The sequence below is a fragment of the Macaca nemestrina genome, chromosome 10 (assembly GCF_043159975.1).
Source record: "Macaca nemestrina isolate mMacNem1 chromosome 10, mMacNem.hap1, whole genome shotgun sequence".
NCBI classification, from domain to species: domain Eukaryota; kingdom Metazoa; phylum Chordata; class Mammalia; order Primates; family Cercopithecidae; genus Macaca; species Macaca nemestrina.
This window is the reverse complement of record NC_092134.1, coordinates 10,732,041-10,743,765: the sequence shown is the minus strand read 5'-3', so window position 1 is coordinate 10,743,765 and position 11,725 is coordinate 10,732,041. Positions and strand designations below refer to the sequence as shown.

At 42.1% G+C, this 11,725-nt stretch overlaps 1 protein-coding gene across 15 annotated transcripts in view; it reads right to left on the bottom strand.

Annotated features, from left to right (window-relative positions):
* The window catches only part of LOC105494335 (CAP-Gly domain containing linker protein 1), a 151,053-nt gene that overhangs the window by 73,685 nt on the left and 65,643 nt on the right, over positions 1-11,725 (bottom strand). For 9 of the 15 annotated variants that reach the window (XM_011762742.3, XM_071070901.1, XM_011762687.3 and 6 more), the window contains 3 exons: positions 9,167-9,227; positions 7,532-7,564; positions 3,854-3,958 (listed from right to left, as the gene is read on the bottom strand). In XM_011762742.3, coding sequence (XP_011761044.2) covers positions 3,854-3,958; positions 7,532-7,564; positions 9,167-9,227 — 199 coding nt within the window. The remainder of the gene's footprint in view (positions 1-3,853; positions 3,959-7,531; positions 7,565-9,166; positions 9,228-11,725) is intronic. The other 6 variants (XM_071070907.1, XM_011762757.3, XM_071070906.1 and 3 more) reach the window with 3 other exon arrangements.

Below are 11,725 nucleotides of genomic sequence, written 5' to 3'. Positions count from 1 at the left end.
CGTGATTCCAGCTCACTGCAACCTCTGCCTCCCAGGTCCAAGCAATTCTCCTGCCTCAGCCTTCCAAGTAGCTGGGATTACAGGCATGTGCCACCACACCTGGCTAATTTTGTACTTTTAGTAAAGACAGGGTTTCACTATGTTGGTCAGGCTGGTCTCAAACTCCTGACCTCCAATGATCCACCCAACTTGGCCTCCCAAAGTGTTGGGATTACAGGCACGAGCCATCACGCCCGGCCTACTAATCATTTTATTAAAACACAAAGTAAGAATGCTTACTTACCTGCAATAATACATAAGAACCTTACACAAAATCCCCTTTTTAGATTTGATAATTCTATCAGCATTTTGATGTAAATATCTTCTTCCCCTAACCCTCTAACCCAGTGGTTCTCAGACATTAGAATGCACATGAATCACCTGGAATGTACATCTAACCTGCAAGTTTCCACCTATTCCCAAGTACTTTGATTCTATTTGAGCTCCTGGGTAGTACCCAAGAATCTTCTTCCTTTAAATAAATGCCCCAGGGCTAGAAAAACACTTTCTTAACCTGTGCCCTTTCAGTGCTAGAAAATTATTTCCCTCTGCTACCTGCTACGCAGTCCATTCAGTACATAGGACATGTGGAAAATAGCTTCCATCATAAAAATTCTTGGACTAATCTGGGAAATGAAAGGAAACAAAATAATTTTAAAACAGCAATGAGTCCCATATTTCAAGGATCAAAACTCCTCTGATTGGCTGGGTGAGGTGGTACATGCCTATAATCCTAGCACTTTGGGAGGCCAAGGCAGGAGGATCACTTGTGGCCAGGAGTTCAAGATCAGCCTGGGCAACACAGCGAGAACCCCATCTCTACAAAAAAATGTTAAATATTCCTCTGAATTTAAGACTCCTCTCCCACACTGCCTTTCTTTGAGACAGAAAATAACAGATATGTTTCTTTCATTTCCTCTGCCCACCCTACAGGCTGTGACAACATTAAAGATTAAAAATGTCCATAAAAGAAGAGGAAAAGAAAGCACTGGGTCTCCAAAATTACATAATCAAAGTAAATAAAATTAAATATTTCAGAGCTGACTATAATTGCTGTGCTTCATAGTTATAGACTCATCAGGTTAAAGATGTTAATTCATTTACACATGGTTTTCTAGGGAGGGAAGAATCCAAGAGTTTGTTATGCCAAAATAACATACAAAACATTAATAAACCCACTAGGATATGGTAAAATTTGCTAAATAAAAGAAAAAAAACCCACAAAACACTAATAAACCCCATTGCTGCAAGGTCTGTAGCATAAATACATTAAACCCAATAGGGCAATGGTTCTTAGTTACAACAAAACAGTCAAGTAGAGAAAAATGCCAAGTAAAAAATAAGTAAAAATAATAAATAACAATGTGATTTTACTTTCCATGGCATTTTCCTATAAAGTACAGCAATTTATTTTTCATTTCCCAAAATTTGCCCTCATTCAAAACTATGTAGTATGTCTGCTTCTCCCACTAGTTTGAGACCATGAATTAAGTCAGAAATTATTTCTTATTCTTGCTAACATCTCTACAGCACCAAGCACACTGTTTGGAAACTGGATTTATTGGCTAGAAAAAATTCTAAAGCACTTCCTAAAAAGTAACATAGGTGATACGAAACTTACATGGGTAGCTGGTTATTTTAACACTTGGGAAACCAAGAGTGAGGATCAACGGAAGACATACTTCATTATGGAAAGATTATAAGCTTTACACTGAAATACTTGGATAAAACATAGTGTAACTGTATGCCTTATCTAGAGCAGAACAAAAACCACAAAATTGTTTGCTGACAAAAGGGAGAGGAGTTTACATGTTTAAAAAAAATATATCGCTTCAACAGCCCATCACACTAAAGGACCTCAATCTCATTAGTCCACTGTATTTCCCAGATCAATTATTCGGCTCTCAGTTAATGAGGAAACAGCACCAAATTACCACTTTTTTTTTTTTTTTAAACAGGGTCTTGCTCTGTTGCCCAGGCTGGAGTGCAGAGATGTGAACATGGCTCACTGCAGCCTGAACCTCCTGGGCTCAAGAGATCCTCCCACCTCAGCCTCCCATGTAGCCACCACACCCAGCTAATTTTTTTTTTTTTTTTTTTTTTTTTTGTAGAGGCAGGTGTCACCATCTTGCCCAGGCTGGTCTTGAACTCTTGGACTCAGGTGATCCTCCTCCCTCGGCCTCCCAAAGTGCTGGGATTACAGGCATGAGACACCATGCCTGGCTCACTATTTTTGTTTTCTTACCAAATACACAGGAGAAATCTTTAGTTTGGAGGCCGATCGTTCCTTCTTAAAAAATAAAAACGTATGATTTAGAAAAGAAAAACTGTCTAGATTTTTAGATCAGTCAATGAATTCTCAACAAGAGAAATTTCTACAAACATTAGAAATTTCTTTTAAAAATCAAGATAGAAAATTTGATTAGACAGAGTAATTTTTCAAATTCTAAAGTTAAGAATCTGGGCAATTTAGTCACTGACAGACAAATTCATGATTTAAAAATTCATGATTTACATGTAAGTGACTGTTTCTTAATCTTTAAGCACAAAACGACTTCCATAATAGACAGACTCCATCCTGTGGTGCTTAAGAGCACAGGCTCTGGGGCCAAATGTCCTAGATGCAAATCCTGCTTCCACTATTCTATTTGCTGTTTTATCTTAGGCAAGTTACTTACCTTCTCTGTCCCTCAGTGTTCTTGTCTGTAAAATGGGGACACTAATACTCCCTACCTCCTATGGTTGTGTTGAGATGGAATATGTCTAAAGCACTTAGAATAGTGTCTGGCATGTAGTATGTACTATATAGGTGATTTAATATATAAATAAACTAAAACCTGACTAATGTCCTGGCTCCAAGGGCCAAGCACAATGAGCTCGGGGCAGGAAGAAGCCATTCTGTTCCCAACATACATTTCCCTCCTGACCACTGAGTGTTTTTATTGTTTTGTTTTGTTTTTTCCAGACAGTCTCATTCTGTCACCCAGGCTGGAGTGCAGTGGCATGATCTCAGCTTACTGCAACCTCCACTTCCTGGATTCAAGCAATCCTCCTGCCTCAGCCTCCCATGTAGCTGAGATTACAGGCACATGCCACCAGGCCCAGCTAATTTCTGTATGTGTAGTAGAGACAGGGTATCACCATGTTGGCCAGGCTGGTCTCAAACTCCTGACCTCAAGTGATCTGCCTGCCTCAGCCTCCCAGAGTGCTAGGATTGGAAGCGTGAGCAACTGCGCCCAGCGTCCACTGAGGTTTCAATCCCCTGAGTGACAGGATGGAGGGAGATGCAGAGATCAGCCTTCCAAGATAAAAAGGTAACTGGGGTGAAAGTCTTTAACTCTCATGAAACAGAGCCCATGTTTCCATTTCCTTCTCCCAAGAGGCCAGGGAAGAAGTCAGGAAGAGAGCTAAAGTAAAACAACAATAACAAAAAATTCTTTAGAAAGCCTACTAACTAGAAATATGAGAACAAGAGGACAATTGACTGCTTGTGGCCAACTGGAGAAATGTATTTCATGGTATTAATATAAAGAACTTTAAATACAGTTATATCCACTCATTTATTCATTTGTAAATTTTCTGATCCTGATTTGGTTGGGTTGCCAAAGGAATGAGTCTTTCCTTTTGACAAAAGAGGAGATATAAACACCTGTTCCTGCTCATCAGTCTCAGCTCACGAACACCTGAACGGTACCAAGACCAAACTCAGGTTGAACCACTGGGTCAAGGCTCAGGCCAACTCTAAAGCCTGTCACCTGAGGTGTCCACCATTCACATGCATGGGTCTGCTTCATTAAATAGTGAAAACCATTACCCTAGTGTCTTCTAACTCCCTCTGGAGTTTGTCAGCTTTGGTCTTTTCAAAGAGCAGGCTCTGTTCAAGCTCCTTAATGCGGGCATGCTCCAGTTTGGTCTGCGTCTGTTAGTAAAAAGGAAGAGGAAGAGAACACAACAGTGCCACCATGACATGCCAGCACGAGAGGAGAGACAGCGGCATGCAGGCTGAGCCACCAGTACCTTCTGCCAAGGGGTGAACCAAAGGGGAATGGAGAAGGGAAGAAGTGGAGGTGAGATGAGGTGGGCAGTGAGGATGAATACCAGGGATAAAGGATGGTGGTGGGCAGGGGGCATGGGCTAGTCTGTTCAGAAAGAAAAAAATGGAAAACACATGAGGCCAGATGAAGTGTCAGAGGCATGCAGCCAAATATAAGTAATATTGATAAGTGAAGTTTATCAGCACCAATTAGAATAGTTAATATCCCTCCCTCTAAACTATCCTTATCCCTCCACCCCACAAAGGCTGCTTGACATTAATGTGTATGTAACTGACTTGATCACTTTAAAAGGTATATTGACCCTCAGAATGACCGTCACTATCACCTAAATATGGCAAAGATACCATAAATCTTAAACTGTTCAATAAGTCCTTAGAGCAGATTCTTGCACCTTAGCATATAACTTGACGTAAATAAGGGTCAAATAACAACCCCAATAGAAGGAATCTGGAAACTAGAGCTAAGAAATCATGCTAGCAGGCTCTGCAGAAATGGGCGAGAAGGGTCTGAGTTAGAGTCTCAGCAACATTCCTACATGTGATGGGGAAGAGGCCATGGAAGCTCTAGCTTCTTTCCAGCAGTGGATTTCCCAAAGGCTATTTGGCTCCAGGGAGGGAAAAAAGGACTCAGAATTACAAAGAGAAAATTTAGTAATAATTATCCTCTATAGTCTCCATCTCTGAAGCAGGCCAAATGAGAGGCTCAGGAGAAGAGCAAAGTTTAGCTCAAACTGGTAAGGGGTTATTTTTACCTTAAGATGCAGATGTTTTTATTAGCTCAGATGTAAAAAGCCAACTCAACACAAAGGCATGGGTTCGAGCTCTTGCAAAAAGAGCTGGTGGGTTACTAAGGTGATTCAACACCTGTGATCTCAGAAACTCTGCTCTCCCCACCATCACGCACTTGGATGTAGCCTGATGGGGAACCCAGAGGATAATCTCTAACAGGTTTAACTGCAGCAGAATCTTAATCAATTTGAAATAATCTGGGTCCAAATGTACCTCTTCCCACCCCCACCTCTCTTATACAAGAGGTTATCAGTTATCAGAATCAGCGACTGACAAGGCCCACACCTGCAGGGCTGCTCTCAGCAGCTGTCAGTTACTTGCAGTAATTTAAATATTTTGTGGTTCTAATTGACCTGTCAGTCTGGACAATTACAGGCAATGAAAAAATGACAACAGACTCTAAAAAAGTGACACAAAGTAGTGCAGAGCTTGAGTAGAGGAGGGGAACGTAAAAGTGAAGGTTACAAACATCTTCACTCATTCCAGTGGGACTCGGGGACCTCAATGCATTCAAGAGGTCATTTTGCTTGTAAACCAGGTATCAACAAACCATCATGGGATATTTAAAAGGTGAACAAAATTTTTTTTTATCACCTGCTTCAGCTCTGTAGAGTCCACAAAAATAATGAAATACAATTCAAGCCCTAACTGTCTGGATAATCCCCTTGGTCTGTATGTGCCTTGGATGGACACTGTTCAATCTCCCTGCTTTTATAAGAAAAGAATCTAATCCTTACCCACATAATTGGGGTCACAGCCTCAGGAGCTGAAATCCAAAACTACAGTAGTAGGAAAAGAAAAGGCAACAGAACCTTTTTTCTCTTGACATAGTTAAGTGTCCTCTGGGTAAAAGGTCACTATTTCCAGATAAAAAGGATAAAAAGCAAATATACGTTTAATGTGATCTCCTCCCCATTCAGAGATCTTCCAGATAAGCGTAGCCAATGCCTCCTTACTGATGGGTCTATATACCTATTATCTGGGGCTCTACAGTGCCTCAGCCTCCCCAGTAGCTGGGATTACAGGCGTGCGCCACCACACCTGGCTAATTTTTGTATTTTAGTAGAGACTGGGTTTCACCATGTTGGCCTGGCTGGTCTTGAACTCCTGACCTTAGGTGATCAATCAGCAGCAAGGGAACTAGTGATCCACTTCCATGCCGCAGTACACAGTAAAAAATGTGACACTGAACAGGACAACCCTTCTTATAAAATCATTCCTTTCTTAGAATAAGACACAGAGTATCCCAAGAGGAAAGTCCTGGGACAGGGGATTGAGAAGGAATGCAAAGGCTTTGCGAGAAGCGCACAGGAAAGGCAGGGGGGAAATCCCATGCAGACTGACACCGGGGGCAGCAGGAGCCTGTTTCGGAACGAGAGAAGAGACCCAGATCACTGAAGTAGCTTCACAAAAAGGAACTCTTCAGAACGAAGACCTTTTAAAACATTTAGTCTTTTTTTTTGAGATGGAGTTTTGCTCTTTTTGTCCAGGCTGGAATGCAGTGGCGTCATCTCTGGTCACTGCAACCTCTGCCTCCTGGGTTCAAGTGGTTCTCCTGCCTCAGCCTCCCTAGTAGCTGGGATTACAGGCGTGTGCCACCACACTCGGCTAATTTTTTTTATTTTTAGTAGAGACGGGGTTTCACCATGTTGGCCAGGCTGGTCTCAAACTCCTGACCTTAGGTGATCTGCCCGCCTCAGCCTCCCAAAGTGCTGGGATTACACGTGTAAGCCACAGTGCCCGGCCAAATTTTAGTCTTGAGCTGTCTATTTCAGCTGCCAGGAGGTGGTAGGAAGTAATGTCATTCTTTAATTTCCTTCTTATGTGGCAATAAATCAAAGCAGAATGCTTTCAGGTACTTTACAACCAGCAGCACAGCTGGCAGGGTACACCAGGAAGCAGTGCTCTAGAGACCACATAGCAAGAACTTGTACTGGATGTTTGAACTTAGAGGAAGAAAAATAAAACACCTGCATGCCTAGTAATGCTACAGCTAGAAAACTCTCACTTCACTAACAACAATTTAAAACATACTGTGTCTTCACTGACAAATGCTTGCCTCTAGTTTCGCAACTAAGGAAAATACTGTAGAAACAAACGGAAGTTTGAATGTCTCATCAGCTGCATTGGCAGGCACTGGCCAGTGGCGGGGGCACACTGAAAAGGCAGCCAGTCAGCTCTGGGACAGCAGCCAGCCTCACGATACCCTTTCCTCTTATGGGAAGTAAAATTAGACAACTTGGAAACTTCCCCAGAATTCCCACAACTCCACATCTAGAATGCTTTATGCTCCAGTCAGATATCATCTCTTTTGGAGTAATTCCACTAAAATTAGAAGACATTATGAATTAAGTGAAGAAGGCCAGGTCTCCAGACAAAAGACTTTTTCCCCCCTTTCTGGCAAAATTCTTTATAAAGCAAATAATGACCTATTCATTAAACACATGAATGTGTGGAGCTTAGTCATTATATACAATTTCTTCAGGATATAAACGTAATTGCTTTGAAAGCCACATGCACAGAAACATTAAGGTCAATGTCCCAAGGTCAGATTATGCAGTTAGTGTTTGAGTATATCAATAAGCATTTTAATCTGTGATCAATCTTTGTTAACAAGGGAAATATCCACACAGTTAAGTGCCCTCTTACATTCTCAGGATCTTCAGAAATCTGGCTCTTTTGCTATCAGTAAAAAAATAAAAAAAATTAAATAACAACAAAAAAGAGATTCCAATAAAGCTTCAATATGTGTTAGGGTTTCAAGATAACTTTATTTGATTAATTTCAAGTAAGTTTATCAGACAGACTATACAAGCCTAGTGCTGATGTAAATTATTTTAACTGGACCCTCCCCAAGACACCATAGGCTGTATTTCATATGAATTAGATGATGACATGAAACTTCTAATGAGACTTTGGGATGTTTTTAAATGGATGAGAACAACACAAAAATTGACTAAAGGAATGTGGCTGTATATGAAATGAGTGAAGAAGATATCTATTACATTGTTAATGAACCATTAAATTCTGGGCCCCATAAAACTAGAACCCAGGAAATGCCCCCCTCCTTGCTTTGTTAACTGTAAAGACACATTTATTTCCAAAGAAATCAGAGTTGCTGTTTGGAAGGACCCCTCAAATTTAAGCATGGTGTGGGCAGCCGACAGACTCTAAAATTGTAGCAAAACTGCATATTTGGGAAATGCACAGTTAAGTACAATTTTTACTAAAATATTGTAGATTAAAGGACCACAAATCTGGAAAATGTGAAAAACTGAATGATTTACATTTGTCATATATCTAGCAATGGCTTGAAACCATCAAAACCATTTAATTCTGGTATCTAATTTAAAAACTAATATGAATACATTGTTTAAAAGGGATGAGAAACCTGACACTAAAGGAAAATCCATGAATTCTACAAATGCCATGAAATAAAAGAAGCTGAAATATAAAGTGTTCTTAGTTTTTGCTCTGCTGATTACTTTTTTAAAAAACGTCAACAATTACAACATATTCCTTTTATAGGGTTATAAAAGGATTTATCCTGCTCAACTGGAAAGCAAAGTTGAGATAAAGAAAAAAAGCTTTGTTATGGACTTTTTTTTTTTTTGAGACAAAGTCTCGTCCTGTCCCCCAAGCTGGAATACAGTGGCACCATCTCGGCTCACTGCAACCTCCACCTCTCAGGTTCAAGCGATTCTCCTGCCTCAGCCTCCCAAGTAGCTGGGATTACAGGCACCCGCCACCATGCCCGGCTAATTTTGTATTTTTAGTACAGATGGAGTCTCACCATGTTAGCCAGGCTGGTTTCGAACTCCTGACCTTAGGTGGTCCACCCACCTCGGCCTCCCAAAGTGCTGGGGTTATAGGCGTGAGCCACTGCACCCGGCCTGTTAGGGACCGCTATGACCAAATTTAAAATGCCTTTTCTAATCATCAGAGGAACATCAGTCTCACTTAGGACTGCTTTAAATTGAGGACACACTGCCAGATTTATGACTTGATGAAATCCAATTCATGGTTTTGAATTGTGAAGCACGAGAAAGAAGTAGTGCAAGTTTCACTCTGCCACAGGACATGGACACACAATCACAGGCTCAAGGACTGGCACCGTCACCACAAAGCCACCCCCAGAAGCCAACCTGGCCAGAGAGGCCAGGGTTTCCCCTGCCACTTCCTCAGCTGACTGCTCTGGCCGCTCATTTCGATTGGTGCATTATTTCACTCATGTTCTGAATAGTGATACCCATCAAAGTTTTAAGAGAGCTGAAGGGGTTTTACCTCAAGATCACCTTTGGTAATTGATTCTTCTTCAACCCGGAACTGAAGGTCCTCAACCTTCCTGTGGAATAAAACCCAAACAAAACACTTAAGAAACTAAGTAACACACAGCCTTAAAAAAAAAAAAAAATTCACATTGGGGATGGTAGGTCACTCCTATAATCCCAGCAATTTGGGAGATGGAGGCAGGAAGATCACTTGAGGCCAAGCAGTTTGAGACCAGCTGAGGCAACATAGTGAGACCCAGTTCTTATATTTAAAAAAAAAAAAATCTATCATCACTACCCTGGTGAATTCAAACAGAGAGCAGCAATAAATGCCTTAGAGACATAATAAGTTTAAAAATGCATCTCTGCACTTCGGGAGGGCAAGGTGGGAGAATGGCTTAAGGCCAGGAGTTTAAGAGCAACATGACGAGACCCGTCTCTACCAAAAAAATTAAAAATTAGCCAGGTGTGGCAGCATGCATCTGTGATCTCAACTACTTGCGAAGCTGAGGTGCGAGGATCGCTTGAGCCCAGGCAGTCAAGGCTGCAGTGAGTTATGATCGTATCACTGCACTCCAGGCTGGGCAACTGAGTGAGATCTTGTCTCAAAAAGAAAAAAATAAAATAAAATAAGCTACCTGTAATTCTAGCATTTTGAGAAGCTAAGGTAGGCAGACTGCTTGAGCTCAGTTTGAGACCAGTCTGGGCAATATGGCAAAATCCTATCTCTACAAAAATTAGCCACGCATGGTGGCACATGCCTGTAGTCCTAGCTACTTGGGAAGCTGGGGTAGGAGGATCACTTGAGCCAGGGATGTCAAGGCTGCAGTGAGCCATGATCACACCAGTGTACCCCAGCCTGAGTGACAGAGTGAGACCTTGTCTCAAAAGATAATAATGGCTTTTTTTTTTTTGAGACGGAGTCTTGCTCTGTCGCCCAGGCTGGAGTACAGTGGTGCAATTTTGGCTCACTGCAACCTCTGCCTCCTGGGTTCAAGCGATTCTCCTGCCTTAGCCTTCCAAGTAGCTGGGATTATAGGCACCTGCCACCAGGCCTGGCTAATTTTTGTATTTTTAGTAGAGATGGGGTTTCACCACGTTGGTCACGTTGATCTCGAACTTCTGACCTCAAGTGATCCGCCCACCTTGTCCTCCCAAATTGCTAGGATTACAGGCATGAGCCACCGCAGCTAGCCATACATTTTTTTTTTAAAAAAAGAACAGAAGCAAATGGAACTGGTGCCATGGAATTCAGAAGGGCCTAGAGGGTCTATCACTGTCTCTTGTTTACTTGCAGCCATTTTTTAAATATGAAGAGAATTTCCTACGTATAGTGTTTCTCTCTCCAGTGAGAAAGTAAGAGATGGTATTGTACCTCACTATGACCCCTGACAACATTGCTTATGACTGGGATAAGCACAGAGCAATACTAATTTATTACTGAATTAAGTCCCTGTTACCAGAAATGACAGAAGATGGCATTAAATCCAAAAGAAATAAATGTCCCATAACCCAGGGATGTTCAAATGATTTCCATGCAGACACTTTTTTCAGAGACTGTGTCTGTTCACGGCCTCAAGAAAGTTCCTTTGTTTGTTTCTGAGACAGGGTCTCACTCTGGTGGCCCAGCTGAAGTGCAGTCTCAGCTCACTGCAGCCTCAACCTCTTGGGCTCAGGTGATTTTCCCACCTCCTGAGTAGCTGGGACTACAGGCATGCGCCACCACGTCCAGCTAATTTTTCTTTTTTTCTTTTTATTTTTAGTAGAGACAGGGTTTTGCCAGGGTGTCGCCCAGGCTGGTCTCAAACTCCTGAACTCAAGCAATCTGCCTGCCTCAGCCTCCCAAAGTGCTGGGATTACAGGTGTGAGGTGCCACGCCCGGCCTGAAAGTACCCTTTATAAGAACCAAACTTAAGTCTGTGTCTCACACCATTTAACATTTGATTTCGTACTGACCCCTACAATTCTCTCATCGTTTCACATGTGAGAATTTCGTTTTCCTAATAAGGCCTGAGTTTCTCAAGTACAGGGACCTTATGTCACTCACCAGACATAACACAATTCATAAACACTAGGTAACTTGGACCTAGAAGAGCCTCTCACCAGGAAACTGGTTCCAGGTGAAAACCGGTTGGGAATGGCCACCACAGCTCTGATGAAGGCGACCCTCCAGAGTAGGTCTGGAATGCATCACAGCTCAAGAAATAGGTTATATTAACCAGGCCATGTCTTTATTTTTTCTTTTTGAGACAGAGTCTCACTCTGTCACCCAGGCTGGAGTGCAGTGGCGCAATCTTGGCTCACTGCAATTTCTGCCACCCGGGTTCAAGGGATTCTCCTGCCTCAGCCTCCCAAGTAGCTGGGATTACAGGCACCCGCCACCAATCCCGGCTAATTTTTTTGTATTTTTAGTAGAAACGGGGTTTCACCATCTTGGCCAGGCTGGTCTAGAACTCCTGACCTCATGATCTACCCGCCTCAGCCTCCCAAAGTGTTGGGATTACAGGCGTGAGCCACTGTGCCCGGTCAATCAGGCCATGTCTAAATGATTCCAAACTTATTGAAAAAAGTC